The sequence below is a fragment of the Chanodichthys erythropterus genome, chromosome 24 (assembly GCF_024489055.1).
Source record: "Chanodichthys erythropterus isolate Z2021 chromosome 24, ASM2448905v1, whole genome shotgun sequence".
Lineage (NCBI taxonomy): Eukaryota > Metazoa > Chordata > Actinopteri > Cypriniformes > Xenocyprididae > Chanodichthys > Chanodichthys erythropterus.
Genome location: NC_090244.1, coordinates 15639820 through 15658728, shown reverse-complemented (window position 1 = coordinate 15658728; position 18909 = coordinate 15639820). Strand labels below are relative to the sequence as shown.

Here is an 18909-nt window from a genome sequence, read left to right as displayed (position 1 = left end):
CTGGACGGTTGAAGTCATTATCATTAGTTTCCCAATGAGCAAAAAAAGCAATGTAAATAAAAATGAATATTTAGGAATTTGGCATTGAAACTTTAAAGTTCCCATTTCATGCTGTCAGCAATGGCACCACATATTAATTTTAATGAAGTAGAAGCCAGTCGTCAAACTACAGCTACAGTATTCGTATTGTAAACAAGAACAAGAAAGAAACATATCGTGCTAAGTTGATTTCACTGGAACTTCGGCTACAGTCGTTGTAATGGAAATGATACGCCGTTTTCGTCGCATAATTGGTGTATGATCTACTACAGCTACACCTAACGGCCCTCTTTCGAAGATTTTGCTTCCAGCGCCCCCAGTTGTCCTTTGAACGCCCCCGTTGAGAAACGCCACTCCACATATTGTTCTCCAGCCCACAAGGTGGCGCATTATACAACATATATTCAAAACACATTCTTTTGCCTGGTTCTGTACAAATGAATCCTAAACTACTACATAATGTCTGAAAAACACCGAAACCTTCCACCGTGGATGGTGAAATCTGACGTTAAATGCAGTAAAGATAAAGAAGCGGAAAAGAAGAAATCACATGAAAACACTATCGTTAAACGGATAGCGAAGACGCAACGAAGGTAGAGACCACCACTATATCACTTATTAATAATGTGAACGGACGTTTCATAAAAACTTGTTTTCGCCCAACTATGTCTTTCTCAGTGTCGTCTCGTATTGGATGAACGAGAGGGAGCTCGTGCAAACAGCGCTCAGTATTTTGAAGGATGATAAGGTAAATGGATTTTATTTTGATTCGCATAAATGAATTATTTATGCCACAGAGCTATTATCATTTCTCTTATGAATCGTAGGCATGTGCCAGAGATGCAGTTCAAGCCACAGAGGAGGCAATGATCATTCCGGAGACAGATGAAGACACGTCTGACTCAGATGGACAGGACAGGACATATGTTTCAAACATCGCCGAGCAAGAGACTGTGCCATATGGACACTGCGTGGAAGAAAGTACCGGTACAAAACTAAACTGCCAGTCGAAGCCTAACGTGGATGATGAGGCTCTTGAGCTTGTTCGAGAGATTTTTTTCACATAATTTAAGACTGAAGTCACACAAAAGGTTTGTTACAGATCATTTTAACAAAAGATACTTCATTTACTCACCCTTGTCGCTGAAAACTTGTCTGGAACATAAAAAAAGATCATTTGAAAGGGGACTGGAGCTTCCAACCTTCAAAAACCACCATAAATGTAGTCCAAATGAGTCGTCATATTTACTTTTATGATCCTTTTTTTGTATTTTTGGAGCTTGACAGCTTTATGATTAAATAAGAACTATTGTTGTGTAGAAGAGAGTTGAACGTTCTTCAGAATGTCTCCTTTGTGAGAGACTTTCCCAGGACAAAAGTCATTTGGGTTTGGAATGATATGAAGGGGAATAAATGTCATTTTTTGGAATTATCTCTTTTCATACAAATTTCTCTTTTTTATTGCGAGCTCTGCCTTTCTTAAAAAAACTTAAACTGTTAGTTCATGCAAAAATGAGATTTGTGTCATTAATTACTCACCCTCATGTCGATCCACACCTGTAAGACCTTCATTCATCTTTGGAACACAAATGAAGATATTTTGATTTGATATATCGATGTTTTTTTTTTTATCCTTTGAAAGCAATGAAATTACCACATTGATTGACCAGAATAGTAAAAACATTGTTAAAATAGTCAATGTGACTACAGTGGTTAATATTATGAATGACGAGAATACAGTTGGCGCAGTGCTGCGTTTTTGTGTTTACGTCCGAACGCTGGCTCATTATTGGCCGGCTCGTGCGTCAGCATCACACGCATGTCTCGTGCTGCTCACGTGAACAGCGTCGGCCAATAATGAGCCAGCGTTCGGACGTAGAACTTGGAAGCTGCGACGAAAATAGCGTAGCAGAGGACAGACGAATTTGTTGAGTAAAGTCGTTATTTTTGTTTTGTTTTTGCGCACAAAAAGTATTCTCGTCACTTCATAACATTTTAAGTTTAAAGCACTGTAGTCACGTCGGCTATTTTAACAATGTTTTTACTACTTATCTGGAAATTGAATGTGATAATTTCATTGCTTTCAATGAAGGATAAAAAATATCTTGGATTTCATCAAAAATATCTTAATTTGTGTTCCAATATTACATTTTTGGGTGAACTAACCCTTTAAAGGTGCTAAAGAGGGTGTTTTGTTTTATACACAAGTTTTGGGAGGTGTTCCCTCGAAATGAGCTGTGAAGGAGGGGGGTTGTTCTTACGCATGCACTCATTTCAAAAACTCAGTCGACGAAAAGATCCTCTTTAGCACCTTTAAATCTAGTTATGATTTATAGGGTCTGTATGTGATCTGCTGGCAACAAGGTTGATGCCTGAACAAAGATCATTTCTAAACCAGCTGCTCTGGTAATTGTCATTTGCACTTTCTTGGGTCCTATGGGGTAAGAAAGCATCAACAAAGAAAAAATGAATGCAAGAATAAATTGTATATTTATACATTTTAATTAAATAGATTACACTAGTGTCTGAGGACAAACTTTCAACTATGAAATCAAGATTTTATTTTGATGCTCAGGAGACAATAACAGACAAGGTGGCGACACTCCAAAACCGTTATCACAGGTGTGCAGGTGCATAAGAAAGTGTTTTTATTTGGACTCTCAGAGGACACGCTCAATAATACACAAGAAAACAGCACAATCCTAGGGAATGTTGTATTAAAATTCATAAACTAAGCAAAATAAACCAACAGGATGTTATACGTGACTGTAATTTGTCTCCAGACTTTCAAAAAGGGACTAAATTCTCTTCAGATTTATCCATTACACCCTAATGGAACTAGAAAAGGCTTTGGCACAAGAATCTATGCATCGACAGCGTGATCTATAATCATGCAGAAACAACGTGGGAAATGATTTACATGATTTAATATGCTTTAAATGAATACTACCCCCCTTGTATAATTTAGTCATATAACCAAATACAATCACGATTGTATTACTTTCATTTATCAGTATCAATAATTTCAAACACAATCTCTTGAAATGCACATGAATATAAAATATTCAGTCCTTCCTGAGGTGGAGATCTCGGCTCTGGCTGGGGACAAACATCCCAACCAGATGCTAATACTGTTGTGAATGGGTCGTGTCTGAAATATTCCTGATGCTACTTCATATTTTAAAGGGTTAGTTTAACCCAAAATGAAATTTCTGTCATGAATTACTCACCCGTAAGACCTTCGTTCATCTTCAGAACACGTATTAAGATATTTTTGATGAAATCCGAGAGATATGACTCATCCATAGACAGCAATATAATCACAACTTTAAAGGTCCAGAAAGGTACTAAAGACATTGTTAAAACAGTCGATGTGACTGCAGTGGTTCAACGGCATGAGGGTGAGTAATTAATGACAGAATTTTCATTTTTGGGTGAACTAACAAATCTTTTTCTATAATATTTTTAAAAAGCTGTCCACTAATTTAAATTCATTAATTTTTTGTTAATCTTCTACTGGTTTATGAAATTATACCTGTGTAACAGTTATTGTGTCAGTGCAGATGGCTCTTTAAAGTACCACAAATGACAGTCAACCTCAATATCCTGTATTAACTGAATCCTGGGACTTACAATTGTGTTTCAAATCGAATAGTGAATGAACTGATCTTTAAATGTGGGCTAGTGTTCGCCGTTCTCAGAAAGAAGTGGCGTCAGGCTGTTCACTTGGCCATCGAAAACACTCATCTAAAGACAAAAGACAACATGAGTGTCAATGCTCAGTTCTAAAACAATTAAAAAACAATGCCCCCCCCCATCACTACTCACAGTTTTCGGCTTGTAAACCCCCAGTTTAAAACGACAGCAGACCACGTCTACGCAGAAGCCAACCAGACCATGTAACATGCCTGCAGAAACAAATCACAATTGTTGAATCATTTCAAATGACATATTTTTGATTAGCAGATATTCTCTCCATCTACCTGTTGTTGAGAAAATGCCTCCTATGATGCCACAGAGCCGCACGAGGAACTGCCACAGGGGCATGTGCTGCTCAGTCACCTTTACCATCAGAGAGCTGATGTCGTACTTCATAAAGATCCCAGAAACCCCATGACTCCCCGCTGCGTGGTTTATCACTCGCTCCTAGAGGAAAGAGAGTCCAAACGTGCGCGTCATCCTTGGGCAATCGTGCATACACAATGTACTTTACGAACATAACTTTTTAAAATGTAACTTTGTAAAATGTAGCAAATTGTGTCAGTTTGATATGCAACTTTAATTAAAACGACAGATGGTTATGAATATATATTTTGAAATTTTAAAGCCGTCTGTACCCGTTCAGTGACTGAATACTGGTGTGTGTCCGCTGACAACTTGTATGTCTGCAGTTTTGTGGGCACAATGGTAATAAAGTACTGGAACATCTGATTATCTAGCAGAAACAACAAAAACAAAAAAATTATAAACAATAAATGTTATTTATAAACAGTGTTGGGGAAAGTTGCTTTGAAAAGTAATGCGTTATAATCATGGACGCCACGACGACACTTCCTTCCATTGTAATGAACTGAATGTAAATCGTATGACTTCTGCCCAGACGTCTGCATCATCATTGATGTATTTTAAATAGGCTATATAAATTATACACCATTTAAAATTCTACCTATAAAATAATAGGCTATTCTGTTTCTAGAGCAACAATAATTTTGAAACAGCAAATTCAGTAGATAAACTCAATATAATATGCCACTAGAAACAACTAAACTGTCAGAAACGGTCCTGCCATTTTAAAGGTGCCCTCGAATGAAAAATTGAATTTACCTCTGCATAGTTGAATAACAAGAGTTCAGTACATGGAAATGACATACAGTGAGTCTCAAACTCCATTATTTCCTCCTTTTTATATAAATCTCATTTGTTTAAAAGACCTCCGAAGAACAGGCGAATCTCAACATAACATCGACTTGCATATGCCAGCTCATGTTCAAGGCATTACACAAGGGCAGCCAGTATTAACGTCTGGATCTGTGCACAGCTGAATCATCAGACTAGGTAAGCAAGCAAGAACAATAGCGAAAAATGGCAGATGGAGCAATAATAACTGACATGATCCATGATTACATGATATTTTTAGTGATATTTGTAAATTGTCTTTCTAAATGTTTCGTTAGCATGTTGCTAATGTACTGTTAAATGTGGTTAAAGTTACCATCGTTTCTTACTGTATTCACGGAGACAAGAGAGCCATTGCTATTTTCATTACTAAACACTTGCAGTCTGTATAATTCATAAACACAACTTCATTCTTTATAAATCTCTCCAACAGTGTAGCATTAGCCGTTAGCCACGGAACACAGCCTCAAACTCATTCAGAATCAAATGTAAACAATATAACAGTATACAACACTCACATAATCCGACGCATGCACGACGAACACTTTGTAAAGATCCATTTGAGGGTTATATTAGCTGTGTAAACTTTGTTTATGCTGTTTAAGGCAAGCACGAGCTCCGTGGGCAGAGAGCATGAGATTTAAAGGGGCCGCAGCATAAATCGGCTCATTTATAATTATGCCCCAAAATAAGCAGTTAAAAAAATGAATTAAAAAAAAATCTATGGGGTATTTTGAGCTGAAACTTCACAGACACATTCAGGGGACACCTTAGACTTATATTACATCTTGTAAAAAACATTCGATGGCACCTTTAAATCAAGTTGAACTAACGTTACAGAAGATCGATTGCTGTAGACAGTGCTCAATAATTAATTAGAGTAAGCTATCATCAGTTTTGTCCTGCTAATTATAATTTTATACCCATAAAAATAGTAACTGCCAGATAATGGTCACCTACTTTTTCCCGTCATGGCTAACATTAGGCTTGTTATCTTAACTAATAACATTTATTAATAAGCTTATAAAGCCCACATTTAACGTTACTGAAAAAAAGTTCAGCGATCCGTCAGATCCTGTAGGTCAGTTAGTACAGTTTACTGAACAGCTCATTTTGTCAGTGTGAAGTAGGCATGTGACGGTATCAAATTTTCATGTTGAGATTAATTGCTGAAGCTTTTCTCACTGTATACGGTATTATCACAATATTAAAATAAGTTGCAAAAAAAGTGTTGTCATAGTATAACAGGTTTAAGAACTCTTTTTGTAATAAAAATAAATTTGAATGTTTAAATACAATAATGCAATACACAAAAAACAAAAAAAAATGTAAAGTCACATTTTCAAACAGATTAAAGTGCAGAAGAATTAGGCCATAAAGAACAGGTAACACTTTACAATAAGGTCTCATTATTTAATGCATTAACTAAGATTGAGCAACAGCTACATTTGTTACAGAAAGTATTATTTTTTGGTTAAGTTAGTTAAGAAACACAACTGATCATTGTTAGTTTTATCTCAGGTCCATTAAATAAGTACTTTTGATTTTAGTAATGTTATTAAACAGTAACTAAGAAATTAACATTAATTAAGAATAATTAATGCTTTATAAGTATTTTTACTGTCAGTTTAGTGATAATGAATTAACATAACTAATGAAGCCGTATGTCTTTAAATTTTACTGAACAATAACAAGTAATCAGAACATTTCTAATCATTAGGGCATGTTGTAGTCCAGATTAAAATATATGTTTGAGGCATTTTAAAAATTTCACCAGTGCAGTTGCTTTGTTTATGGGGTTTCCGGGGTAACCGCTGCACTCTGCTGTTCCATCAGCGCCCTCTGCTGTCAGAGAGTGAACGCGCATTTTTATTCAGCGCGTCTCCTTCACTGGTTCCGCCATGTGCTTCTCGTGCACGTTGGGCTTGTTTACATCTGAGCGCATGTCCCTTTGACGCAGAATACAGCGGTGTTGTGCATTTTATACGATTGATGGGGAAAGTATTCTTATATGCATTATAAAAATTTTAATAATTGGTAATAAATTATTATTTACGGTATTTTGAAATGCCCACGATAACAATACGTTACATTACTTTTGCGTTACTTTTTCTCACCTGGGTTGGGCTTGCTTTTTTGTTTTTTTAAATAAGAAAAAACTAAAGTTCTATTTTTGGCAAACGTAAAGACCCTTTCACACCAAAAGTGAAATGATTAAGCCTCATGCTGAGGATTTAGAAACACACTTTTTCCTTATTTTTTTTTTTAAAGTTACAATCACTTACGATCTGCAGACACTTTTTCTGTGCCATCCAGTGGATTTAATATGCCTGGTATTTCCTCTCCAAAAGACAGATGGTCTATCCGATGGGAGAAGTTGTATGCTGAAAAGTAAAACAGTCCTTATTAGCAAACTGAACTTTAACATAAGACTTACACTTCCTTTTTCAGTGGAACAGATGTTGCCTTCTAGTCTGCATGCAAAAGCACAGGATTTGTTTTGCATAGAATCAGCCATTCAGATACAAAATTTTATCACAAACCCCTACTTTTCTAGAACAAGGCTATGAACAAACTATGTTAGGGTCTGAAGAAACTCTTTGGCTTACTCTCATGGCTGACCAGGGCCGCCAGATGAGCATGACCTCGAGGGTGTGGGATGGCCCTGAAATGAACATGAAATAAGGAAATACACAGACAGCAGATGATATTCATTCTCATTCAAAAAGTGTACATCATTTGACTACATCAACAATCAAATGGACTCTTCAACTGACATACATTCATACCTCTAAAAGTACGTTTACAGAAGTTTAACCCTTATAAGGTATTTGGGGTCTGCACAGACCCCAAACAACGTTTGCTCTAATAAAAACAAAAAAGGTTCTCTTTGTCCAAATGACATGAAACTTTGTACAGTTGTTAACACTTTCTAGATCTACAAAGAAAAAAAAATTGGACTGATATCTTGTTTTTATGTTAGTGTAAAAAAAAGGGCACACTCAGGGTCTTTGGGGTCTCCACAGACACCAGGCAACAAAATTTAATTTTGTAACAAAATAATTGTTTTTTAAAAAACAAATGTAATTTTACTCTGTTTATTAATGTTTTTACTTCATATTTGTGCAGTTTTTGGATGATTTGTCATATATTTTACATTAATATAAATAAATAAATATTTTTTGGATACAAAAACAGCTTATTATGTACAATTCACTTTATAAAAGACCCACATTTCTAACTTTTATTCATGTGGATAACATGGATAATTTGACTTGATTAAGTGTAACCATTTTTGCCCCTCTTTTGGAAAATGCAGTTTTAAAAGTAAAAAAAAAATATCACTTTTACCAGTAGACGGCTGCAGAGCTTCACTATTTGCTATGTGCTATTTGACTGACTGAAAGACATCTTTTCACAAGTATTTTTCAGTTGGATTTATATCTAAATATTATGAAATCACAATTATGACAATAAAAAGACAATAAAAATTACTTTTTGTCAAAGTTTACCATTTTTTTTGTACTGAAAAAAATGTGTTTTTCAAAAATGTTGATTTTGAGGATGAATTTTGTCCATTTTCTAAGTGGAGTCTCATCATAATGTAACAATATAAAAAAAATGATTTTTTTCATTACAAAAAATACTAAACTTTGACAAAAAAGTAGCCTTTATTGTCATAATTGTGATTTCAGAATATTTAGATATGAATCCAACTGAAAAAAACTTGTGAAAAGATGTCTTTCAATCAGTCAAATAACACATAGCAAATAGTGGAGCTCTGCAGACATCTACTGGTAAAAATTTGTTTTTTTTTTTTACTTTTATAACTGCATTTTCCAAAAGATGGGCAAAAATCTTACACTAAACCATGTCAAATTATCCACGTTATCCCCATGAATGAAATTTAGAAATGTGGGTCTTTTCTAAAGTGAATTTTACATAAAAAGCTGTTTTTTATATAAAAACCTATTTATTTATTTTTAATTTATTTATATAAATTTTAAAAATATGATAAATCCTCCAAAAACTGCACAAACATGGAGTAAAAACATTAATAAACAGAATAAAATTACATTTGTTTAAAATAAAAAACAAACAAACAAGTATTTTGTTACAAAATTGCATTTTGTTGCCTGGGGTCTGTAGAGACCCCGAAGACCCTGAGTGTACTTCCCAAACGAAGACCGCACAAGGGTTAAAAACAACTTTACAGAAGTTAAAATGTAATTGGATGCAAAAAACAGAATGAAACGAAACATACTTGCCAACAGTGATGTGGAAATTTCCTGCTACTTTATTGACATAGAGGTGTCCATGAATCCGGCAGGCATTTAGGGGCTGTGTGGGGTCATCTTCCCTACACAGTAAACAGAAAAAGTCACCATGAAAACAAAATGGACAATTCTTGTTTTTTATGGAATATTGCTGTATTCATTATAAATGATTTATCTGTGCACATCATTTGTTTTATTCATGTGCGTAATCTTCAATTTAATTCAAAATATCTTCCCCTCCCTCTTGCAACGGCATCTCTTCTCTGTTGACGTGATTACTGGGTGGGACAACCTGTCACTCACATGAGATCGACCAACAGCAAACCACAACCATCCAATTAAATCCCGATGGACAAAATCAATCCCCGCCCCACATTTTTTCTTGTTCGAGAAGCCGTTTTACTTGGATATACGCCACAATAGAGAATCACAACTTCCGTTTCATGCCGACTTTACGTTCGACATGGTGTAATATCTTCTCATACGGTGGTGTCATGTGTTCTGACCTGGGTGGGAGAGCAGTGGGGGCACCTTTCATGACATTCTTGAACAGAACATCCTGGAGTGAATGTTCCTCACGCAGATGGTTCTGAATGAGCAAAAGTGTTCTGAGGGACACAAAAAGGATTTTTCATCTTTATATTTACAAATATATGACATTAGAATTGCATCCTAACGTCACAGGTGAAAACGTAATCAAAAGTAATATACCTGTGCCAGATTCTCTGCTGAGGAGAAAGGTCAAAAACAACCTGCGAAAGAGTCGTAAACATGTTATGGCACAACTATAAAATATACTAGGAAATAAGTAACATTTAGATACTCACAGGTTCATACTGCAGGCCATCAGACGCCACCATCGTCTCTGCGAGATCCAACACATCTGCACCAACAACTGAAGAAAAAAATTAAATTAATTCAGAAGATTACTGACAAATTTATGCTACAAGTCATACAACCCATTACTACAGTAAGATTTACTTACATTGGCACCTCATGGCAACTGTGATATCAATGTTAATTCGTAGTTTGCTGCAAGATCAACAAACTAAAATGTTAGTGTTTTTAATGCACAGCTTACTGCTATATTATATGCAGATACAAAATAATTTACTGTTATGTAAAAAAGTCACCTAGTAAAATCCTTATCCACTTCATACTCGTACTTCATCCATGTGTCCCGATACACAAAGAACTCAAAGAAGGCCAAGAGTGCCATGGCCATGAAGGCCAACACAGACACTGAGAAAGAAAAAAATTTAATTTGCTTTATGATGATTCAATTAAGTACCACAGCAGTAATATTTGAGAACAGCCAAAAAGTATCTATCTATCTGTCTATCTGTCTATATGGCATACATCAGGGTTATAATAGTCAACAAAAAATAAAATTACTAAAACCATAAAAAATTATTTACTTTAAATAAATGTTCATTTAATTTAAATATATAAATATATACAGGGAGTGCAGAAATATTAGGCAAGTTGATTTTCTGATCATATTTTTTTTCCAAGCACATTTTACCAATTCCAATCCACATCAATCGTAATAACTACTATTAATATTGTTTTTAATCATTTATAAGTGATATATAATTGTTCATGAAGGCTGGAAATGAAGGACGCAATACTAATGTAATACTAGAAATTGCAAAGTTAAAGCATGACCATTGGACAGTGAAATGCTCATTGGGTCAGCGTGGTCATACAAAAACAGCTGGAGAAGAAAAGACACGTTAACTGCAAAATAATTAAGAATTAAGGTGAAGAATTAAGTGTGAAACCATCAGGAACCCTTTAGTCTCCAGCGCCACCATTTCCCAGTACTGAAACCTACCTGGAGTCTTCAGAAGTGTGAGGTGTCAGGATCTCAGAGACTTAGGTTAGGTGAAGAATCCTAAAAAATGACCCGCTCTTAATAAGAATCACAAGCTGAAGTGTTATAAAGTACATGAAGACTGGGTTTTTATAGGCCTTATAGACAGACAGCTTGAGAGTGACTCCTGAAGGACCAGCACCACATCCTCTTGTACCACTGTTTGAAGAATTTATCTTCCAGAATCTGGCAGTAAGTTTTGGAAGATCATTTAGTCCATCTCTGCAAGATGGACATTTCAGGATAAGAGATGGACTAAAAGTGAACTCCCACACCTTACTGCCAGATTCTGGAAGATAAATTCTTCAAACAGTGGTACAAGAGGATGTGGTGCTGGTCCTTCAGGAGTCACTCTCAAGCTGTCTGTCTATAAGGCCTATAAAAACCCAGTCTTCATGTACTTTATAACACTTCAGCTTGTGATTCTTATTAAGAGCGGGTCATTTTTTAGGATTCTTCACCTAACCTAAGTCTCTGAGATCCTGACACCTCACACTTCTGAAGACTCCAGGTAGGTTTCAGTACTGGGAAATGGTGGCGCTGGAGACTAAAGGGTTCCTGATGGTTTCACACTTAATTCTTCACCTTAACTCTTAATTATTTTGCAGTTAACGTGTCTTTTCTTCTCCAGCTGTTTTTGTATGACCCCGCTGACCCAATGAGCATTTCACTGTCCAATGGTCATGCTTTAACTTTGCAATTTCTAGTATTACATTAGTATTGCGTCCTTCTCATGAGTATTTAATAATTTTTGACTTTTCAGTCTGAGTTAAATCTCTTTTTTGGCTCATTTTATCTGTAAAAGAAAACCTGCCTAATAATTCTGCACACCTGAATATAGGGCATTCTTCATTTCCAGCCTTCATGAACAATTATATATCACTTATAAATGATTAAAAACAATATTAATAGTAGTTATTAAGATTGATGTGGATTGGAATTGGTAAAATGTGCTTGGAAAAAAAATATGATCAGAAAATCAACTTGCCTAATAATTCTGCACTCCCTGTATATTTCAATAAACGTATTTTATTTTAGCTATTTGACAAGGAAACATTTCTCATTCTCATTTAGTTTAACATGATGTACTAAAATAAATAAAACTAAAATAAAAAGTAATAAAAACTATATATACACATAAAAAAAAAAAAAAAAGGGCAAAAAAACACTAAACACACAACTAAAACTTATTCAAAACATGTGTGACCCTGGACCACAAAACCAGTCATAAGAGTCAATTTTGCTGAATAAGTAAGCTTTCCATTGATGTATGGTTTGTTAGGATAAGACAATATTTGGCCGAGATACAACTATTTGAATATCTGGAATCTGAGGGTGCAAAAAATCAAAATACTGAGAAAATCGCATTTAAAGTTGACCAAATGAAGTCTTTAGCAATGCATATCCACTCACAAAAATACATTTTTGATATATTTACAGTAGAAACTTTACGTAAAAAACGTAACTGCCGCCACGTTCGTCCCATAAGTAGAATAGGGAAGGTGTAAGACATACAGCGTAAGCTTTTGAAGAATACGGAAAAAGCGGAAGCACGTGCAAGGCGATCATTTGTGTTTATAAAGCATATATTTGTATTTTTTTTAGAAAATGGCCGATCGTTTCTCTAGATAAGACCCTTATTCCTCGTCTGGTATAGTTTAAAGCCCTTTGAAGCTGCACTGAAACTGCAATTTTGACCTTCAATCCATTGAGCACCATTGAAGTCCACTATGAGAATAATCCTGGAATGTTTTCTTAATTTCTTTTTGACTGACGAAAGAAAGACATGAACATCTTGGATGACATGGGGGTGAGTAAATGATCAGGAAAAATTTATTTGAAAGTGAACTAATCCTTTAATATCCTAATGATTTTTAGAATAAAAGAAAAATTGATCATTTTGACCCATACAATGTATTGTTGGCTATTACTACAAATATGCCTGTGCGACTTGTGACTGGTTTTGTGGTCCAGGGTCACATTTATTTTAATCAAAATAAAAACTGTAACAGTATCTCATTTATATTAACTACTATATATAGTATATACTATACTAGTACTTATACTAACAGTTAAAATAACACCGATACACACACTCGTGCACATATATAGTCTGTTTAAACAAACCATAATTTTGACAAATGAAATCTCAGCTCATCTCTCACCAGTTCCTCCACTCGCTGTTGTCTCCACATAACTCTCGGGAACCTTTGGAAAAGCATCCAACTCCTTCACAAAGTTCAGGGCTTTCTTTTTGTTCAGCCTCCTCATCGTCACAGCAGCTGGCTGATATCTTCCTCATGAATTTAAGCTGCAATTCATCATTTGTACATCAAGAGGAGTTGCACAATCATAAGAGCAGTAGTTACATTAACTTTCTGTGTTATTAGCATACAATGCTAAATATGCGAAAAGTTTAAATACATAGAAGTTAGGACGTAGGCCTAACTTTTTGATTGTAAACATCTTTTAAAGTTAATTTATTTAAACAATTTATCTGTCAACGCTCCACTATCTCAGTTGTCTATGGTTACTGTTAGCCACTGCTAGCCGTGCACTTGACTAGCTTGCCATTTTAATAATTTCGCTCTCTACCTACCTTGAAAGGCTATTTTAAGCGGCTCATTGTTTTTATATACAATATTCAAATAAATAATCTTCTTTTACATTAAGCGTTTAATGAAATAACGGACAGAATGTAGAGGAGTCGGAACAGAGGGACGCTGATGCGTTGTAGTCGCGAGCTTCCGGTTCGGTGAATTATGGGGAATGTAGTCTTTTTACTGTTTAAAAAATGGATTCGGAATAGAAAACTAGCTTACTTCTAGCACTATTTCTATTACTATGTTTTAGAAATAGTAAGATTAGTGGACTATTCCGAATTTGGAGTACAAAATAATCCAAATTTATGCAAACAGATTCACCTTGCATACTGTGACAAAGCTTTTATTCATGACATACATTTTCTTAGTCCAAAAAATAATACTAAATAATAACTAATGCGGTTTTAACATGAAATATTACACAACAACAGGTACACATGTCTGTATTTAACTGTATCATAATCATCTTTGGAATTTTTTTTATCTGCAAAAAAATAGTTTGCATTAATTTTCTAGGCCATTACCAGAGCAGTCATTCAAATATATGTAATGTTGTAACAGAAAACTGAAAATAACACAAAATTAGTAGCACACTTTCACATGGTAAACTTTAAGCCGTAGACTTGCATCATTAAAGAGTTAGTTCACCCAAAAATGAAAATTCTGTCATTAATTACTCACCCTCATGTCGTTCCACACCTGTAAGACCTTCGTTCATCTTCAGAACACAAATTAAGATATTTTTGATAAAATCCGATGGCTCATGAGGCCTGCATAGCCAGTAATGACACTTCCTCTCTCAAGATCCATTAATGTACTAAAAACATATTTAAATCAGTTCATGTGAGTACAGTGGTTCAATATTAATATTATAAAGCGACGAGAATATTTTTGGTGCGCCAAAAAAACAAAATGACGATTTCAAAACACTGCTTCATGAAGCTTTGGAGCGTTATGAATCTTTTGTGTCGAATCATGATTCAGATCACGTGTGAAATCGCCAAACTGCTGAAATCACGTGACTTTGGCACTCCGAACCGCTGAATCAACAAAAAAGATTCATAATGCTCCGAAGCTTCCTCAAGCAGTGTTTTGAAAACGGCCATCAATATATAAGTCGTTATATATTAATATTGCACCACTGGACTCACATGAACTGATTTAAATATGTTTTTAGTAGCTTTATAGATCTTGAGAGAGGAAATGTCATTGCTGGCTATAGAGGCCTCACTGAGCCATCGGATTTCAACAAAAATATCTTAATTTGTGTTCCGAAGATGAACGAAGGTCTTACGGGTGTGGAACGGCATGAGGGTGAGTAATAAATTACATTATTTTCATTTTTGGGTGAACTAACCCTTTAAGTGGCATCTGGATGTAGTAAACACCATATTATAAATTTAAATGTCAGCTGAATCCGGACCCTCGTCCCGTAACACTGCCGGTTCATGACTGTCAGAGGTTGGTGTGCCGGTGTTCTCTTGAGAGGGATCTTCAGAAGAGCAGCTAATGGTGGGTGAGATCACATCAGGGCTTGTGTCACATGACTCTGTGCTCTGTTCGGACGTTGCAGTGGCAGTGATGGTGGTGGCCACACTGGGAGGGATGGGGTCAAACTCATCATCATCCTCCAGGTTGGAACATTCATTGATGTCTTTTGGAAACAAAGTGGTTTGATAAAAGTACATGAGCAAAACTGGTACAAAATTAGAAATGCACTATATATATATATATTCAAATGCTTGGGGTACTTAAAAGATAAAAAATACAGTAATAATGTGAAATATTATTATAATTTAAAATAGCTGCTTTCTATTTGAATATATTTTAAAATATAATTTATTCCCGCAATGTTAAAGCTGAATTTTCAGCATCATTACTCCAGTCTTCAGTGTCACATGATCCTTCGGAAATCATTCTGATATGCTGATCTGCTGCTCAAGAAACATTATTATTATAATCAATGTTGAAAACAGCTGTGCTGCTTCATATTTTTGTGCAAACTATATATTATAAATGTTTTTATGGTCACTTTTGATCATGCGTACTTGCTGAATAAAAGCAAGTTTTTCTTTAAAAAATAAAAAATCTGGTAACACTTTACATTAAGGTTCTCTTTGTAAAGGGTTTATAAAGGTGTTTGTTAATGACTAATAACTTATTTACAAATGCATTATAAGTCATTGATAAGCATTGAATAAAAAAGGTGACTTTAACATAATACCTGCCAACAAATGAGCCATTTTAAACTTACATGTTATAAACGCTTAATAAATGTATTTATTCACACACATTTTACTCAGAATCAGATTTCTGGTTATTTCTATGCAGTTTTTATTTAGGCCTATAACAGTTTTAATCCTAGTGTATTCCAATATAAAATACTGCATAATAACTTACTGCTAAAGGCCTCTGGATATTGTTTCGCAACCTTGCCTTTTAAAGTCCTGAGGAAACACAAAATGATGTTAGGAAATGACTTGTTGCACCATACTTTGTAATACATTATATATATATATATATATATATATATATATATATATATATATATATATATATATATATACTTTCAATTTGCCCAAAATTTTATCAGAATGTATTAATGTTATCATACGTTTGCTTGTAATAGAATAAGAAATGTGCAGATCTTAGGTGTCCCACAGTACATTAATTCACCTTATAGTTACGTTATGGATATATAATACCTTATTCGTCTGAAGATGCTGTCCAAGTCTTTCTTCATCTCTATTAATGTACGGGTGTGCATTAGAAAGTGTTCATTCATCTGTTGTAAGCGCACATTGGACAGCCCATTGAAGTTAATTAGCATCTCATTGGTCTTCTCAAACCGGTCAAGCCTGGAAGACATGCAGCAAAATCAAAAATCAGTACAAATGCTGCCTAGGTAGGTCACTCACTAGATAGGAAAACCCACATATGTCTCTGAGCTTGAATGATGGCGTTCACATCCTCAGAGTTCACCATGCTGAGCATCCTGTTGCAGAATATTCCCGATGCGGTGGGCTCCATGATGAAGCTTTACACAAAACACAAGATATTAGTGTTACTAATGAATCAAATCAATAATAAACTGACAGATACAAGTACCGTCGCTTACGTGGTAAATTATTCACTGTCTGACTCGGTTGGTTTAAAAAAAAAGTCTTGCAGTAGTTTTGACGCACACGCACAGACCCTTTTAATATATTTGTGAAACGATAAAACAATTTACCGCACCGAAAAGAAGCAGGCAGACATTTTTGTTGTGATGTTGTGGTCACATGATCACATGATAGCGAGGTAATGTGGGAGGCGGGGTCACGGAGATTTTTGTAAGCGTTGATTGGCTCTCCAGAAAGAGCGGCGTGTTTGATTTTTATTAAAATCAGTGTCGCGGAATTTATTTTAAGCGGTTGAATAATTTTATTTCATATTTTATATTAAAAAACAATTAATTATGTCACAATAGTTATTTTTCAACGTTATAGTGTCAAAATTAATGAAAAAATTATAAGGTTTTTAATTTTATGATCTTACCATTCTATAATGAGAAATGTATTTATATATTTCAGGTAAAATTATGTGTCACATTCTGCATAATAAAAGTTCAGCCACTTTTGTGTATAAATTGTAATATAATTAATATTAAATAACTATTATAATTAAATAATTATTAATAATTAATTTATTTATATTTAATATTAAATAATAATTTATAATGACTATTTCAGGTAATGTGAAGAGGATAACTCGTTGAAGCACTTTTGAAATGTAATCTAAAAATCATTTAATCTGCACCACAACAAAGCACACTGCAATATCACTTCAAATCAGATAAGAGCTTCAGCCGAGTCCTGCTTCACACCACAAACACGGTGCTGGCTCTGGTTGTCACCGCTCAGACAGTCCTGAAGGAATCTCAGGCTCTGTTGGAGCTTGTGGGGAATGCCACAGTGAATTCATCAATGGTCTTCGCATGATTTGTTTCTAGCAGACATGTGCAGGTTCCTCTTCCGTCTTTGAACTTATCAGGTAACACAAGCTAGCTGACCCATAACTGACAAAAATAGATATGCAGATTAAGAATTTATTTCCATTTAAATATAAACAAAAGCCCCTGGTGGCGAATATTGCTTAATTTAATATTAATTTTATTATAAATGAGAAATATCGTTATTAAAGGTGCAATATGTAATATTTTTGCAGTAAAATATCCAAAAACCACTAGGCCAGTGTTATATATTTTGTTCACTTGGGTACTTACAATATCCCAAATGTTTGCAACTATTTGTAAATCGTGAGAAAATTGCAATTTTAACCAAGACTCCGGGACGTTTGTGGAGTCGCCTGTCAATTGCGTCATACCCGCGTTTCCCTCGGTTTCCGGTTTTATTTTGTAGAAACCATAGAAACACCAAAGACGCTTTAATATATTACATGTTTTATTAGACAAGGGAACAACTGTTTTGATATATTTATAGACAGAAAATGAATTGTTGTTATATAGCTCAACACATTTATTCTTATTGTTTAAATCTAATTTTCTTGATTTTTTGCGAGTACCATGCTTTACCATGCCTCAGAGAAAAACACTTTTTTGTGAAGTAGCTAACATAGCATAATCAGATGCAGCTTTATTTTTAGTAGCAGCCTACAGCATTTTCTCCATCATACAATACGTTTCAAAATTAATTGCTTGCCATTTATCAACACAAGCCATCCAGCGTTTATTAATATGATATTTTAAAATCAATCTATCTTACTGCAGTGTGTCTCAAACAAGTGTCTCGCAGCCGCTGAGTAAATGCACAGAGTAACGTTATTACATTTTAAACACACTCAAATGTATCTAATATGATAAACAGAGCTGCGTTACCTCATACTCATGACCGGAAAAGCGGAAGTGGCGCCGGCGACTGTGTCATAATAAAAGTTCTGCTGCTCGTAAGGCGTGTGTTGTGCAATTGCTCCAGCGGCCTCATTCAGCTCCTACAACACTTGTCCTGCTCTGTTTCATACTACAGTAATGTTAACAATTGCATCCGTGAATGTTTTCTTCCAGACTCCAATCCCTATTCTTTTGCACCGTCCGTTGAAATGGAGACCACATATCCCAAGATTCTGCTCTAAAACTTGGCATCATCAAACCTCACCTTTGTTTTGAATAGGCTTCTAGCGACCTCTAGAGGACAAAATTATTACATATTGTACCTTTAAT

At 34.9% G+C, this 18909-nt stretch overlaps 3 protein-coding genes across 4 annotated transcripts in view; 1 reads left to right on the top strand and 2 right to left on the bottom strand.

Annotated features, from left to right (window-relative positions):
- Nucleotides 1-4143, top strand: part of magi2b (membrane associated guanylate kinase, WW and PDZ domain containing 2b) — a 134628-nt gene extending 130485 nt beyond the window's left edge. The window contains exons 23-25 of one of the 2 annotated variants that reach the window (XR_010893875.1): nt 718-787; nt 867-1130; nt 4006-4143. The gene's annotated coding sequence lies outside the window, so the exon portion shown is untranslated. Of the gene's footprint in view, nt 1-717; nt 788-866; nt 1606-4005 lie in introns of those variants that run through there. The other variant, XR_010893874.1, reaches the window with a different exon arrangement.
- ergic2 (ERGIC and golgi 2) lies at nt 2539-13832 on the bottom strand. The gene is made up of 14 exons (XM_067378991.1): nt 13688-13832; nt 13254-13399; nt 10346-10454; nt 10198-10244; nt 10040-10107; nt 9924-9964; nt 9719-9820; nt 9200-9295; nt 7545-7600; nt 7221-7319; nt 4377-4474; nt 4023-4185; nt 3868-3947; nt 2539-3786 (listed from the first exon to the last, which is right to left on the bottom strand). Exons 2-14 carry the CDS (start codon nt 13357-13359, stop codon nt 3721-3723), a joined length of 1131 nt encoding a protein of 376 aa, XP_067235092.1. The 5' UTR covers nt 13360-13399; nt 13688-13832; the 3' UTR covers nt 2539-3720.
- A 1132-nt stretch (nt 13833-14964) lies between these two features.
- On the bottom strand, nt 14965-16948 carry kxd1 (KxDL motif containing 1). The gene is made up of 5 exons (XM_067380333.1): nt 16810-16948; nt 16627-16728; nt 16397-16549; nt 16092-16138; nt 14965-15345 (listed from the first exon to the last, which is right to left on the bottom strand). Exons 2-5 carry the CDS (start codon nt 16719-16721, stop codon nt 15092-15094), a joined length of 549 nt encoding a protein of 182 aa, XP_067236434.1. The 5' UTR covers nt 16722-16728; nt 16810-16948; the 3' UTR covers nt 14965-15091.
- Between the last annotated feature and the right edge of the window lie 1961 nt (nt 16949-18909).

Coding starts and splice junctions, on each gene's coding strand:
- ergic2 (XM_067378991.1), bottom strand. CDS start 13,359: ATGAGGAGGCTGAACAAAAAGAAAGCCCTGAACTTTGTGAAGGAGTTG. Junction 10,455..13,253: donor AACAGCGAGTGGAGGAACTG/GTGAGAGATGAG, acceptor TTTCTTTCTCAG/TGTCTGTGTTGGCCTTCATG. Junction 9,821..9,923: donor CAGCAGAGAATCTGGCACAG/GTATATTACTTT, acceptor TGTGTCCCTCAG/AACACTTTTGCTCATTCAGA.
- kxd1 (XM_067380333.1), bottom strand. CDS start 16,721: ATGGAGCCCACCGCATCGGGAATATTCTGCAACAGGATGCTCAGCATG. Junction 16,139..16,396: donor AGCATCTTCAGACGAATAAG/GTATTATATATC, acceptor GTGTTTCCTCAG/GACTTTAAAAGGCAAGGTTG. Junction 15,346..16,091: donor ATATCCAGAGGCCTTTAGCA/GTAAGTTATTAT, acceptor TGTTTCCAAAAG/ACATCAATGAATGTTCCAAC.